Source organism: Anas acuta, chromosome 2 (genome assembly GCF_963932015.1).
Source record: "Anas acuta chromosome 2, bAnaAcu1.1, whole genome shotgun sequence".
Lineage (NCBI taxonomy): Eukaryota > Metazoa > Chordata > Aves > Anseriformes > Anatidae > Anas > Anas acuta.
Genome location: NC_088980.1, coordinates 4,769,634 through 4,786,471, shown reverse-complemented (window position 1 = coordinate 4,786,471; position 16,838 = coordinate 4,769,634). Strand labels below are relative to the sequence as shown.

Here is a 16,838-nt window from a genome sequence, read left to right as displayed (position 1 = left end):
CACATGGGGTCCCTCCCATGGGATGCCGTCCTTCCCGAACTGAGCCTGTGTGGGTTTTCCATAAACTTCAAGAACTGCTCCCACACGGCTCCATCCCACGGGGTCCATCCCCCAGGAGCAAACTGCTCCAGTACGGGTCCTCCACAGGCGGCATCTCCCCCCAGCCCCCTGCTCCTGCATGGTCTCTCCATGGGCCGCAGCCTCCTCCAGGCCACATCCACCTGCTCCACCGGGGGCTCCTCCACCCATGGGGGGGCTGCAGCGTGGAGATCTGCTCCATGTGGGACCCATGGGCTGCAGGGGGACAGCCTGCTCCACCAGGGGCCTCTCCACAGGCTGCAGGGGAACTGCTGCTGCGTGCCTGGAGCACCTCCTGCCCTCCTGCTGCACTCACCTTGGGGTCTGCAGGGCTGCTTCTCTCACATTTCTCACCCCTCTCTCCCAGATGCTGTTGTGCAGCAGGTTTTTTTCCCTTTCTTAAATATGCTCTTCCACAGGCCCAGCCAGTCTCATTCATGGCTTGTCTCTGGCCAGCAGTGGGTCCCTTTTGGAGCCATCTGGAGCTGGCTCTGGTCTGACATGGGGCAGCTGCTGGGCTCTGCTCACAGAGGCAACCCCTGAAGCTTCCCTGCTACCAAACCCTTGCCACGTAAGCCTAATACAATTTTATAAGGTAAGAGCACAGTTATTAGAGCATGAGGCAGAGAGACAGGAATTTCAAATCCACCTGTAGCTAAATCTGTGACCTTGGACGTGTTGTGTTCCATGCCTTTACGTGAGTATCCAATAGGTAGAAAATTATTATTCATGTCGACCACATCAGCATTCCTTTCCCAAAATGATTACTTCCGTTCCCTGGAACTTCACACCAACCACAGAAATCCAAATTTAATCCCATATTTTTCCACAGAGCTACAACTGTCAGGTTCACCTTTGTGTCTCCAAGATTTTTGAAGAAGAAAAGACCTGAAAATACCAACACATGAGTTCCAGTTAAAAGCAAGAGAAGTTACATCAGTTGATTAGAAAGTTCTCATTGCGATGCATGTGAGCTTGCAAGGCTGCTATGATCTATTTAGAACTTTTTATTTAGAACTTTTGCAATGCAAAAATGTCATCAGCTTACTTTAAATTTTTATTTATGTTATTTATTTATTTGTTTGTTTGTTTGTTTTATCAACCAAGTACCACAGCCAGACTGCAGAACCAAAACATCACAAGTTCTAGTATTCCTCTAGTGATTGAATTTGAAGCCTTGGCAAATAATTTAACTTTTCACCATATATGAAACGGAGAAAAAAGTTTCCTCAATTTGCATGGATTTTATAAGGATGATTTTGCATTTATTATTATTTTTAATTTTAATTATGGAAAGCTAATTATAACAAAGTATTCCTATGTATTGCAACACTGAAAACAAGAAATAACTGAAAATGGTGGACTTAAGCTAAAATACTGCATAACAGAGTCAGGCTTCCTCAAAACAGATGAAGAGTTAAAAAGTGCTTGAAAATCTGCAATGCAGATCAAAAATCAAGTATTCTTTTCTTGTTTCATCTGTGGACTGTGGGACTGCAGAAAAACTAAGTAATAGATAGTGTGTAATGCTGCACACATTTTTTCTCAACTGTGTGTCTTCTCAAATAAACTGGGTGCATTTATTTCCTTATGGATGTTGATGAAATTCTGGTGATTATAATACAAAAATAGAAGGCATAATCATTTCTACTATATGCTTCCACTGATGCCCCTGAGGTCTCTGTCTTCCCATTGAAAATCTTCATATAACTCTCTAAGTTAGGGAAGTACTAGCCAGAAGTTTAATAACATATATAACTATATTCATTTAGATTGTCATTTTAGGAAAAAATCATCATTTCTTTCTATAAAGTACACATACTGAGTTACTTTCTGCACCACTTATCTCAGAGATTTGTGTTTTTAATAGTAGAACAAGCTATTGTATAGTAACCAGGAAAACTATATCTTTTCTGTTAACATGTTTTACATTTGGATCTGAGAAGACTCCATAAGAAATTAAGTAAAAAATAAGAGCAATTAATCAAAACAGCATGAGAGAACATCAGCCTGGTCTGAGTGAATTGGATAGTCTCTCCCAAGCAAAAATAATACTCCCCCTTGTTCTATTATCTACCTGAGTAAAGAGTCCCTCTCCATCCTTTTTATAAGATTCTTTTAGGTATTGAAAGGCTGCAATGAGGCCTTCCCAGAGCCTTCTCTTTAGGCTGAACATAGAATCATAGAATCATAGAATATCCTGAGTTGGAAGGGACCCTTAAGGATCACCAAGTCCAACTCTTGACACTGCACAGGTCTACCCAAGTTCAGACCATGTGACTAAGTGCACAGTCCAATCTCTTCTTAAATTCAGACAGGCTCGGTGCAGTGACCACTTCCCTGGGGAGCCTGTTCCAGTGTGCAACCACTCTCTCTGTGAAGAACCCCTTCCTGATGTCCAGCCTAAACTTCCCCTGCCTCAGCTTAACTCTGTTCCTGCGGGTCCTGTCGCTGGTGTTAATGGAGAAAAGGTCTCCTGCCTCTCGACACCTCCTTACGAGGAAGTTGTAGACTGCGATGAGGTCTCCCCTTAGCCTCCTCTTCTCCAGGCTGAACAGGCCCAGTGCCCTCAGCCGTTCCTCATACATCTTCCCCTCCAGGCCTTTCACCATCTTCGTAGCCCTCCTCTGGACACTCTCCAACAGTTTCATGTCCTTTTTATACTGTGGTATAACATCCCCAGCTCTCTCAGCCTTTCTTGGCAGAAGAGGTGCTCCAGCCCTCTGATCAATTTTGTAGCCCTCCTCTGGACTCGCTCTAACAGGTCCAGGTCTTTCATGTCCTGGGGGCCTCAAACCTGGATGCAGCACTCCATGTGGGGCCTCTCAAGCAGAGCAGAGGGGACAATCACCTCCCTCCACCTGCTGGCGACTCCTCTGGTGATTCAGCCCAGACACAGTTGGCCTCCTGGGCTGTGAGCATGCACTGATGGCTCATGTTGAGCTTTTCATCTGCCAAAACCCCCAGGTCCTTCTCCATAGGCTTGCTCTCAGTGCTCTCAGGCCCCATACACTTGTTAAGTTGGGTCAGGAGGTCCCAAACTTGTTCTTTGCTTACAGTGGGATGGACTCTGCTCCCCCAGCCCCCACCTAGAGCTGTTGTACTCTAAGGAAAATACCCTTAAAGAGTTGCCAGCTCTGATCAGATCCCTCTAAGGATCTAAGGACAGTGTCCCATTCATGAAGAAAATTGTGATTTGTGCAAAGTTTTCAAGTAACTCAAACAAGAGAACAGGGTAGATTTTTTTCCAATGACATTACAGAAAAAAATGCCCATCGTACTCCAAATGCTTGGCTTTCAAAGCTTTCAAAGTTAATTCACCTAGTGGCTACTGGAGGAAGGACAATTTCAGCATAATGACACTTTTCATTCTAAAAATAATCATATAGATATATAGATACATATACATATATATGTAAAAACAAAATAAAGCAAATTGGCCAGATAAAAAGCCATCCATCCTTGCCAGAAATCTTGGTTTTAGCTCACTAATACAAATTTCAAAGACCCGATACCCACTGAAGTGTGTCTACACATTGAGGATTAATCTAAAGATTTCATACCCACGTTCACAGTGATGAACTCACAAGCAGTCTCCTTGAACAGATTAATAATGAAATTGCAACTATATCTGCCTCCCAATTATTAACTATTTCCCCTGTATTTACACAGAAGGCAGAAAGTAATAGTCTTCCACAGGCTGCTAAATTACCTCAGGGATACTTTCAAAGAAAGAAGGTTCTTAGCAGTATGATTAATTTCCTGTAACTCTAGATATTGCAAAGTAAACTTGTGCAGCTGAATGGGCCTTAGGCTGCCACTAAAACCAATAAAATAAAGAAGTTTTTTTTTGTTGTTTTTTTTTTTTTTTTTTTTTTTTTTTAATGAAGGTCCAGCTACTGCAGCATCCTGTCTTCAACAGCAGCCTGAAGTGGATGCTTAGGGAAGAACACAGGAATAGAAGACACATAAGAACTCTCTCAGCCATCATATTCATCTCAGAGGATTTCCTGAATGTGATGAGGTTTCTTTGGTATGGTAAACCTCAGTGTGTTTAACAGTGTTAGCTGGGAAGAGATCAGCTTCTAAATGCCTGGCCTTATGTACCAGGGACATCTGCACAAGACAGAATTTAAAGAGGGTGAAGGTAGAAAGCCATGCACTGGTACCATTCCCCACAGTGTTCATTAGAGGGTTTTAGGAAGGACAAACAAATCCACAGATAGGTTAGCAGGTTTATTACAGCAGCACCATTTAGAGTCATGGGATCAAATTCCTGTAGCACGTTAATGGAAATGAGACACCACAACATTTACACCTTTAGGAATCTGTTTATCATTTGTCTCCCCTCTTAGCTATGGGTACATGCACTTGAAATGTTTGAATCCATAATCTTTTTTTTTTTTTTTTTGTCTAACGCTTATGCACAAGAGTAATATTACTCAGTGGAGTGTTTCACTGTAGTGAACGAGTCTTCTCACATGAGTAAAGAAAGATACACAGGGCGAAGCAGCTGAACAGTTCAGGTCCTAGTGGCTTACAGAAACTGTGCTAACATTTTCCATTATCTTTTACTTATACAGCCAGCTTGCACACTTTGACAGTTTAATGAGTAAGATGAATGCTTGCAGGAACAAAAATAAAATTACAATCCTTATTTTGTAATGGAATAACAAAATTGAACAATATAGAGCTGGAGCTTTACAGGTCAGCTTTGCATTTGGACTAGCTTTAGTGCTTAATGATTTTCAGCTTTGCATTTGGACTAGCTTTAGTGCTTAATGATTTTTTCACACATGGGACAATACAGTAAGATGTCCCCATCTCAGGGTTGGAGGACAAGGCAGATTAATTCCATGCATAGCAGAGTTTATTCAGAAAAGGCCAACTAAGTGATGCAGTAGAGAGCTAAACAAAGAGGGATGAGCTGCCAGCTCCAACTTTACACTAGGTGATTTATGCTAGCTGAACCCCTAATCCATCGCCTGTATTCACATTCTAGTCCATGGTAGGCCACAACAGCATCTGTAAATATGAAGCATCCTACCACTGTCTCTTCCTTAGACCAACCACTGGATTCTCAGACAGCATTTCTGAGCATGCATTGCAATGTACTGATGGCAGATGTAAATTGGTCAAAATGTACAAAAGGTCCCCCACCTTTTTTGCTTTTGGTAGATACTGCTGAAGTAAGGTGGTGCTGGCTGGTATGAATTTATATACATGGGCATTAGACACACAGAGATTATGATTATACCAGCATGGAGAAATGGATGGAGTCCTGTCTCGCCTTCATCTGTTTATATGGTGACCACGGTTCTATGTGTGGCTCCTAAAGTAGTATGGAAAGTAGTATGGAAAGATCCATTTTGTCAAAAGCAGGGAGACAAAGGCAAGACAACCACTGATTGTCAACAAGAGCACATGTAAAGGTTCATTCCTAAACTGGACAGCCAACTTAGTCATTGGGTTATAAGGTCTTGATCATTTTACTGAAATGAGAAACAAACAAAAAAACGTGTTTCCCATTCTAGACCATCTCTCCCATTTACTACTAATAATTATTCTCCTGCACTAGATGTTTTAGGCATCCTCTTGAACGACCCATCTTTCCAAATAGTGTGGTTTGTAGTATCACTTATTGTTACATGGCTTTGTTCTGTGGATTGGCCACAGCATTATTTCACTGTTTGAAGGGCTCATCAATCCACAAACCCAGAGAAAAATGTTGATTTAACGGACAGGAGGTGTTTTCATTTAAGACCAGATTCACTGACGTGATTCCATGTGAACAGAAAAAGCACTCCATCTGCTCAGTAGGACTCAACAAAATGAGAGGCTCTACAAAGTATATTTTTATCTGCCAAGTGTACAAAAAATATCTAATTTAGAAACCACATTCAGCAAATGGTAGTTATTGTACCAAATGTATACATTCAAAGATTTAAGGCTATGTGATGAAGCATGGTATTGTAGCAGTCATTACCAAGAGTCTGCTGAGAACATATCATGCAGAAGTGACAGATCCAGGATTTAGGTGTGCCACTCTTCTGAAATAAGAAACAATAAAACTCGGTGGCATGTCCCCACTGTAACATGTTTTTGCTTAGGAGCTGTGCCTGCCTCATTTGCATTCCTCAAAAATTTGGCCCTGTTCCTTTTCCTTTCCTTACTCTTCACAGTATCCCAGGCTGGCAGCGTGGAACCACCATGCCAATGCCATCAAGTTGGTCACTGTACATTCCTCTGCTTCCTAATAGGATTGTGGGATCTGCCCTGACTTCATGCCATCAACAACCCCATTCTACAGTCCTCCCTCAGACCCACATACCCAACACCTCTGTGACTCCAGGCAGTCATGTGCTACAGATTTTATTTTCAGCCAGTTCAGTGCTGATACCATTGATGCTGATGAAGGTTTTCAGAATGTTGTTACCTTCCTGTACAATGCAAAGTTCAGGGATGGTGATTGCAGATGTTAAGGTTGTTGGTAATTCATCGTAAACCACTAACACCACTCCTGGCGTAGCTGGTTCCTCTTCTAAGCCAAGGTTACTTCATTTAGTAGTTTCCTGAAGTCTTGCAAAAGCACGCACTCGTGGGATCAAGGCACTGGAGTAAATTCTTTCTAAAATATATTTCACATTCAGAGTCACAACAAAAAGCCAGACTGCAAGCCATAGGTACTCTTTTAAAAAATATAAGAACAACAACAGCGGCAACAGAAAATAAATCACTCTGTGTGACTCTCATCACTGTAGGATCTGAGCACTTTATTGCCTTGTTTACACAGCTTAGAGATTTATTGTTAGTGAATTTTGGAAGAACTTCACAGTGTCTGGACACCTAGGGTAAAGGTGGGAACCATAAGATATGTTTATATATCTCATCTATAAGAAAGTGACAAAAATATATATATTTATTAATTTATTTATATATTAATATTCCTCATGGGTAATCCTAGTGGAACATGTAACTTTCTGGAGTGTCTACATAGTTCCTTAATACATGACAATTTCTACAAATCCTTAGCTTGGAACTGCCCCAAACTTGGGAAATGAATTTTAAATCATAAGGACCAGCGGCAACAATACAAAATGTGCAACAACCCTGCACGCAGCTTTATTTTGGGAAGTACAAGCAAGCAGTGCTAGACTGCCTGGTATGTTATTTGAGGCAGTGAGAAAGTAAACCACCATCATCACCTCTATTTAAATAGTGTTATTGCAACATCTGAAAATAGGAAGTGCTAGGAAGAGTGCCTGTGTCCTCAGCTCCAGCTTTGATCATACAAATGCTGCTGCTCAAGGTTAACTTTATGCCTGTGAGCAGTAACGGAGTTGTGTGGATGTGATGAAAGCACATTCCCAAGTGCCCCACGGGCAGCTGCAGGAGCAGAGTACGTAGCTTCAGCCAGCAGGCTGACGCCAAGAGAGTGCAAAGCATACGTTAAAATGAATAGCTCATCCAAGTATCATTATAAATGGAAGTGCTCACTGATGTGACCTGCTGGGAAAATCAGAAGGGAAACAGTGAGAATTGCTGCCATGCCATTACTGTGGAGGGATATTTAGAGATGTAATGAGGCCAAATCTTCCGTTTCCAAGAAACAGAGTAGGGCAATGCACAGAAATAAATAACCCCTGGAGCAATGAGTGTCTCACCTATGCTGTTCTGTATAGAAAGCAAGTTATAGAATATGTTTCTCTGTCATGAAACTTTCATCTACTAAAAGAATGATTGATTGAAATTAACTCCTAAAAAATAACAATAGGCAACCAAGCAAAACCTGCAGCCTGTGTGTACTCAGCTGCTGGGGCATCAAGGCAAAAAAAAAAACAAAACTCATGACATTTTTCTTTGGTAGCCAAAGCCTCTGTGATTAAATCATCTTGTCAGAGGATATTTCATATGTGCTTTGAGCTATAAACTATTAACTCCCATCTTGCAGACTGCATGCTGTATGTCAGACTTCTATGAAACTCCTGTGCAGAAGTGCCTATATTAGGATACCTGGATGGACTGGAACATCTAGTTCAACTCATCCAGTTCATCTAGTGCAATAATAGTCAATGGAGATCTACGGAAGGATTCAGATGACACATAAGCATCCCAGGCCACTCAATCCCTGAGATATTCCTCCCGCTATTCCAGAGGGCACAGGCCTCCTGTGGGTTCTGTGCCATATCTGCCAGCCCTGCATGTCTTAGGTACCCTGAAGTACCCCAAAGGGCACTGAGCACTGACATGAGGGCAAGTAAATCCTATCCAACAGTGGGAGCTCAGACCCTTATTTTACATGTAAACATAAATATTCAGATGACAAACTGTGAGATGAATTCCACACCATGAGGCTACGATAGCCCCAGGGACATGCCGACTCCTAAGTCTCCTGTACTTTCAGCTGTTACCTTTTGCTCTGAAATTCCCAGGTTCGGTCCCACCTTCCTGGTTCACAGAGATGAACCAGGCATTAAGCAGAAGTGACTCAGCTAGGCCTGCATTCACAGCAAAGCAGGATGGTGGTATGATGATGACCAGCAGGCAAAGCCATACCAGAACATGTGCCAGCATAAGATGGTCACACTTGGCTGACCTGCAGGGATTCCTGATCAGCAGAAGTCCCAACCAGAAATAAAGAAGGAATCAAAGGTTCACCCGGTTTTGAACTGAGCAGCTTAACACTAAATATCTTTACCACAGACAAACACCATACACAAAATCATAACAGGCATTGAGATTGCCTGGAGAAAGGCCTACATTGATTCTGGGCTAGAAAGAAACACAGGACAAAGAATCTGGATGAAAAAGAAAGTCTTCTAGCTACAGCTGAGAGAACCCTTTCCAGAAATGTAGCACAGATAAATCCTCCCTAAACAAAACCTAGAAAGCTCAGATTTTGTTTGAATAAAGTTCCAAGAAGACAGAAATTATTTAAAAATGAAACTTTGCAGAGTCTGCAAAGTCTCTTTTCTCACAAGCAGGCACACTTACAAAACCTTGTTTTTAGACATTTGCATTGTGCCTGGTTCACAGAGATGCATCTGTCTAGGGATACCATCAAAACAAAAAATGATGGAAATAAAAGCATTTTAATTAATGCTCAGCTTCAAGATGGCAGAAACACTGTACCAACATAGCATCAAGTCTTCATAATTTTTCTGTCCAAAGAGATAGGAAATAATTTTCTGAAAATAGACTTGATGGTTTTAAAGGTTTAAAATGAAGATTTACAATCTTATACTTTTTTTTTTTTTTTTTTTTTTTTTTTTTGTACATAGACATTTCAAGTTTAAGTTAAGCTAAATGTAATGTCTAAAACAGAAGTAAAATTAAGTTATTTATTTAATTGGTTGTCTAAAGAAAACTTTCAAATTTTCATTTCAAAAGAAACCCACACTTTAGGATGCTACCGTTCCCCAGTTCATATGGTTTTGTCACCAAGTTACAGAAACACACACATTCATACACTCCCCCCAAAACACAGACAGAGACAGGCACACATATGCACATTTCCTTTATACATACGTACTTATCATAACTGGAAGCAGAATCAGATCTGTGACGCTGAAGGATAAATGGAACAGTATTCAAAGGTCTGAAATAACTGTTATGTACATCTATTTTTTTCGTCACAGAGGAAGTACTTTTACTTTTGCATCTTGATGTCATTAATTTAGGGTAGAAGGACAAAGATCATGCAAGAAATACACAGAGATCACCTGCTATCTTTCAATATGCAATTATAATGCTAACCTGCAAAGACACTTTTGAGTACACATGCTTTCTCTCCCTTTCCCACGTAGCTGTTACTGCTGTCTAACATGTTTTTGAACAGTTTATCCTGAAAAGTGATACTAACATATACCACGGGAGCTGAGCTTAAGACTGTCTGTAGTCGATTTACACAAGACCTCTAGGCAAGAAGGTGTTTTAGTAGCTCAATGCTGACAGCCAGATTAAGGAGTTATCTAAGTGTGACAGTGACAAGAAAGGAAATTTGATTCATGCTTGAGAATGCCATGTGATTTCATAAATCCTTCTTTCAAACAAACCTTGCTTTGGCCAGTGCCTGTGCAGGAGGTGTAAGGAGTGCTTACTGATGTCTCATGTTTGATGAGATTCATTGTGGGACTTGTAAGTGGTTCAAGAAAGGATAAGAAATGAAAACTACTTTTTCTATCTTCTGTTTGGTGATATTGTTAAGTCCTGAAGAAGCCTGTAGTGTAACTCACTGTCCCAGCAAGAAGACAAATTATGAAAATCTCCAGATGATGTCACGTTCATTGGGACTTGACCAGCAATTCCAGATTTCACCAGAGTTACATGTTAGAATCAACCCTGGATACATTCCTCCCACCATCACTAATACATCCCATACAAGAGCTTCCCTGGAGACTTAAGAAGACAACTTGAGAAGTATAGGCCAGAGTTTGTACAGGTGGAATCCTGCACCATGGAGACTCAGGAGTTCTGCACCATTTCTGTGGGACAGCAGTCTTTCACCATGCTGCAAAGTGACCAAAATAAGGGAAAAGAACCATGCCCAGCCTCAAGAGGATCCAGTGAAACAAGGGAAATAAATAATTTTTTCTTTCAGTGAATACCAGGCCTTCATGAAATGAAGTGCATGACACATCTGATCTACTGTTATGCACTTACTCAGTTGTTTGAATAGCCTTAAACATCATAAATGCAAATTGCAACCTTCAAAGTGAGTGAAGGGTAAGAAAGAGAAAGAAAACAGAGAATGTAATTCTTATGTTAACACGCTAAGTACTGTAGCACTGGCCATCCACCTTCTAGTTTATTTTTTGGAAGGAGATCTCTTTTTTTGATGAATGTGCTTTATCAAAGTCTTAAAGATTGTGTGGTGAAACTTGTCGATGGATCAAAAAGTGGGAGAAAAAGACTTCCATGGAGATCGAAAGTGAGTAGGAACAGAAGTAAGACAGGACCTGCAGTCTCTAGTGGAAATATGTAAGATAGGAAAGTCAAAGTATGTGAAGGGAAGCATGATGAAATTCACTGAATATTGCTGTGAATAGAGGACCTGTTTTCTCTGAGTTCCTATAAAAATCCAAGCTATAACTTGATGCATGTATCAGACATATATTGAATTATTGTTATCTGGTCATCCTGCACATTACTGTAATTCTAGTCAAACCATACGAAGAGAGACATTGGGAACATGTTCAGCTGAGTCACTGTAACAAAAATCTGCCATTTCAACCAATACTTCTTATATATGAAAACAAAGTGAGAATTAAAAATTAAATAAAATCCCTCTTCAGGTCCACAGATACACACACAATCCCATCAAGATCAAAAGCTGCACCCAAGCAATCATGAAGGTGTAATCCAGGAATTTTTTGAGGAAACAAAACCCAAAAGAGAGTGAATTATATTGCCTTTCACCTCTTAAAAAGCATTGCTTGGCTTAAATCATGTCAGACTGAATTCACAATGTCATTCACTCAGCAATTCAGTGCACTTAAACATAAATGAAAATCTCAAAAGCATTTTATGCCATCTGTTTGGGATACTTGTTGTGAACATATTTGGAGGCTGAAGTTAGTAATTATGAGGGAAGGAAATTAACATCTTGGACTAATTAACAGCATCATCTGGAAAAGAGACATGGAATATAACCAATTACAAAACTTTCACGTTTCTCTTCTCCCAGCTATAAATAAAGATTGTTCAATATGTCTGTCTTTGGATTTTTTTGTTGTTGTTTTATTTTATTGATTTTTTTTTTTCTCTTTAAATGACTAGATCTGCACAGTGTCAAAGATTATGATCAGAAAAAAAAGATGAAGACATTTCAGACTCTGTGGTTCTGGTCTGACTCTGCACATCCATGTTGCTGGGTGGAGCACACCAATGTTTCAGCATGATACATCCTTACAGTTATGAGGGTTCAAAATGCAGGATGCACACAGCTAAGGTAATTTTGGACAACAGCAATATATTTACAGGAGTTTTTTATCCTTGGATCCCTTTAGAGTTAAAAAAAAAAAAAGCATTTCAAGAGCAAGACTTCTCTGCAAGACTTCTATTACATCTTAGTTCAGGACAAAGTAACAATCCAGACTTTTGACTATATTGGCTGTATTTCACTGATTATAAAGGCGGAGATCACTGCATTGCAGACCTTCATTTTAATGAGAAGACTCATAGCTGAAAAGTCCAGACCTTTTTAAAGACCCTGCATTTATCATGTGAAACAAGAGAAAGATGCAGTGGCAAGAAGCCCCATGTTGGTGATCCACCACGTTGAGAAGAGTACATTCACTCATACTAAGAAAAAAAAACACAACTTTTGCCTGCAGTAGGTCCCAAAGTTCACTTTATGCTCATGCACGAATCTGGACTTATGTCCAACTTGCTGAACATGAGGCAGCTTATGGTTTTACTACATGTATAAGCCTATGCTCAATGAAAAGTTTCAAAATATGATAAGATTTCAAAGTATGCTGCAGAAGGCACTATGGTCACAAGCATCATGGAAAGGTATATTCTATAAACATACCTTATAAAGGTATGTTGGATTGTCTCTATATAACAATCAAGTCTCATTAACTTTAGAGCAGTGCTTTACTTCTCTGATCAGTGATACTTTACAATAATAATACAGTGTAAGAGGCTCCTGTGACTTCTCTCTAGCCTTTTCATATTAATATGCTATTATAATAGTTGTACTCAGCCTGAGAAGATGCCTTGAGTTCACACATCATGTAAATAGCTCAGAAAATGATTTTTTTTTTTTGCCAACAATTAGAAATTAAAGTGTTTGCCAAAGTTTAAGGCAATCTGGTGTGAAATAATAATATTTTTGCAATAAAAGCTCTGGGAAAGAAATAATACATTATGAATTAATGGAAAATTTTATGGTAGTATTTTCAGAAATATTCAAAAGTCAAAAAACACCTGAAAGAAGGGTCCAAGATTATGTAAAGTTTCACAAAACCTCATCTATCTTTCCTTTGTTTACAGCTACAAAATAGAACAGACTGACATTAAAATTTATACAAGCAAATATACCTCATCAGGCACAGTTGCTCCCTGGAACACAATGCCACAAGTTACAAAGCTCAGACTAGATTCATAATACAGGTCAACACACCCATTTATATGCAAATTAACAGGCAGTTAAGGCAACAAAACTTTCAGACCTCAGTCTAATCATCTTACCTAGATCAGTTTATTGTCCTTATGGAATATATAGAGTCAGAGTAAACCAAAATTGATCTGATATATGGAAAGACTTCTTCCTTGAACCTCATTTGCTTTGCCATTTCTTAAGGCTAGAGAACTGTTTAAATGATAACATCTACATGCCTACAAGGTATTTTAAACTCCCTCCATGAGGATTTTCTGTGTGGAAAACAAAGAGGAAAACAACAATCCTATTGCCCCCACTGAATCACTCACTGCAGCACCCACCCTTGGTCATCCTGCAGAGCAGTGCCAGTGACCATGCCTCTTCCACTTCTGAACCAAAATTGGATCCAGTTTCACATCTCTTACAATATCAATTTTTTTGCTGGTGCATTTTAGTCAAGAGTCAAACACAAAAATCAGTGCTTTGCCCTGCTTTCAAAAGCTGGTGTAAAGAAAGCAAAGGCTGCACATTCCCCCCATAATTGCCTTGCTGTTTGTGCTTAACATTCTGGAGAGTCTGCAGTATTCCATTCTCCCTTCATCCCACTGCCAGTGTCCCTGAGTACCCCTGGGTTATCTCTGTTCTCTATCAGAAAAGAATTCTCTCCTAACCTGAAAAGTTACATTTAGGTTTTGGAGACTTGAGGGTGGGACCAGGAAACAGAAATTGCAAAGTTTTGAGGTTCAACATGTTCTGATTTGTAGGACTGGTATTTTTCATGTCCATTGGCCTGACCGAAATGGTAAAAGGTTCACCCCTAGCCTGTATAAGCTTTAGTCAGGTCAGAGCACCCCAGTTTCTACAGTGAATGTCATACAAGGGCTGGAATTGACTACCCCATCCACTGTGCTTTGCCTGCCCAGCCTGAATAAGCCATGAGGCACTTGGAGAATTGCAGACAGCCTTTGACAATGAGTCTTGACCAGTCTGGATACAGATACAGGTCCCTTAGTAGTACTGACCTTCAATGATCATATCGGCCAGTGAGTACAGTCAGTTCAACAGATTAAATAATGAATAAAGGCTGCCATTATTAGTCTACATGAAGTTCTTTCCAGGTGTGCAAACTTCAAAGTTTTCTTTCCATGTCTTACCACTGTACGTTGTTACCAATGAAAACTGAAGGCTGGAAGCACTAAGTTTATCTCAGCAGGAAAAGATGTTCCTGGAGCAAGGACACTTTGAAAACAGATCCTGGAGTAACAAGAAGCCTCTGAGAAATGGAGAAATAAATACCTGTGACATTGGTGCGGGCTGATAAAGCTTCACAGTACTTTTCCAGCAGAACAGACAAGGGCAGGTTCACAGAAGATTCACAGTGGAGAACTATCTGGATGAATAGACAGAAGCAATACAAACAAATAGTAAAGCAGCAGCAAAGGGCAGAATTTCTTATTCATGACTACAAAAATCCCCAGTATTTCATAGCAGTTCCCATTCACAATTGGTTTAGGTGCAGACATTCCCTCATGACAGAGAGGATTTTTGGTTATACTTGCTTACGTCCACAACATCAGGTGTCATTCATGTGACTAAAGGTAGGCATCTACAAATGAACTACCTGTCCTGGACCTCCTCCTGTGGCAGACAATTGCCTTAACAAAGCTTGGGGTACAGTTTTTCTCACCTAAAATAGAGTAGCTGAATCACATCCCATTACAGAATGGGTGGATGTGTGGAATTTCTATCAACTACCCTTAAAAGGCTACATGGCTGCTGAAGATCCTTACGTAGTCAAGAGAGACAAGAAACACCAAAGGACAATTCAAAAGGCTTGAAAAAAGTGTTTCTGCTGACCAGGTCGGAAAAGTTGGCGTCTCTGTAAGGTGATCCATTACTTTTGACAGCCAGTAAAAGTACACAAGCTTCTGACCCACAGAATTCTGAGTTCTGAGCCCTCCACTGAGGGCAAACGATAGTGAGGATGAGAGTAGCAATATCAACACAGACACTTTGAGAAAGCTGCAGGTTCAGGGTAGGGTAATGGTACATCACCAAGAAAGTTTTAGGAAATAGATATTGAGTGAAGCCAAAGAATATGTTGCTGTTTTCACAGTTGAAAGTGAAATTTCAGAAGTGCCCACTGCAGACTGAGGACAGAAGGCCAAAGGACTGTACATGTAAATGTGCAGCTGATTTGGGATACTGCTTGGAGCAAGAGAAGCTCTTAAAAAGCCCTTTAAGAAAGGCAGAACCAAATGTGCTGAGAAAATTCAGGAGTCACACATCAATGACAGAACCTTCAATTTTCAAACTGTGAAATGAAGTCTTCCTGACTACTTCTGAGGGCACATAAAGCCTTAGTAGCAAACAAAATGCCTTTGCTTTTCTACTTATACTGAATGACTCCAATATAACACAGTCAGCTTTTGCTTAGAGAATCAACCATAATCCTTGAATATTGATGTTATATTTCAGTGCTTAAGGCATGTTAAAATGATTGCAGAACACTTTTTATGTTACTGAATTCCTTATCACTCAATAAGAAGTGGAATAAATTATCATGACAATGGAATTCATCAGCAGTTTTGGTCTCCAAGAACTTTGTCCCATACCATTTCTATATATTTCTCACTTTGCTGTTATTTCACAAAATAGGAAGTGTTGGAATGCAAACAAAAATCCTTTCTCAAACTTTATTCTCTTTGAATAAACACCATGAAGCTTCTGTTTCTCACCCAGGAAGACCTGAAATTTCACCTCCTACAGCAAAGCCTTCCAGGCCACTGGCCGTGCACAGTCAGGTCAAGGAGACGGGGAAAGGCAACAGCCTGTTCTGCAGCCAGGGCAGATGCCATCTTGCAGGGCACAGTACTCCAACGGAGCCTGCCAGAAAGCAGGCTCTGTAGTGGTCATGTCAGACCCAGTCACGTGAGCTGACATAGCGGAGGCATTTCTTCCTTCTGTCCCTCTGCCCCTCTGCCACCTCACAGGCCAAAGCGCTCTCTCACTTCAAAGAAGAAACTCGAGATGTCTCCATGTACTGTAAATACACTGCGTGTTCAGCTGTCTGCTTCATAAGATGATGGGAAAGAACAGACAGAGGTCAAGTTTAGCACAACTTGTGTAGGAACGAGAAAGGTTAAATGTCACATTTGCTTTAGGGTCAACTTGGTTCATTTGGCTAGAGGGAAAAGCGCCTTCCACATATTACGTTAACTTTTGCTTTCATTTTCTCTCCACTAATCAGAGTGAACTGCTTTCTTCCATATGATACTTTCCAAAAAATCATATTTAAAGTAGACAAAGCATAAAAGGCTAAAAGCAAGCATTTAAAATAAGAAAAGAAAAGAAAAGGAAAGGAAAGGAAAGGAAAGGAAAGGAAAGGAAAGGAAAGGAAAGGAAAGGAAAGGAAAGGAAAGGAAAGGAAAGGAAAGGAAAGGAAAGGAAAGGAAAGGAAAGGAAAGGAAAGGAAAGGAAAGGAAAGGAAAGGAAAGGAAAGGAAAGGAAAGGAAAGGAAAGGAAGGAAAGGAAAGGAAAGGAAAGGAAAGGAAAGGAAAGGAAAGGAAAGGAAAGGAAAGGAAAGGAAAGGAAAGGAAAGGAAAGGAAAGGAAAGGAAAGGAAAGGAAAGGAAAGGAAAGGAAAGAAAAGG

General features: G+C 40.3%; 1 protein-coding gene across 2 annotated transcripts in view; it reads right to left on the bottom strand.

Moving 5' to 3' along the window:
• The window catches only part of CRHR2 (corticotropin releasing hormone receptor 2), a 157,234-nt gene that overhangs the window by 128,732 nt on the left and 11,664 nt on the right, over positions 1 to 16,838 (bottom strand). For both annotated transcript variants that reach the window (XM_068673316.1, XM_068673318.1), the window contains exon 2: positions 14,483 to 14,576. In XM_068673316.1, the coding sequence (XP_068529417.1) occupies positions 14,483 to 14,576 (94 nt within the window). The remainder of the gene's footprint in view (positions 1 to 14,482; positions 14,577 to 16,838) is intronic.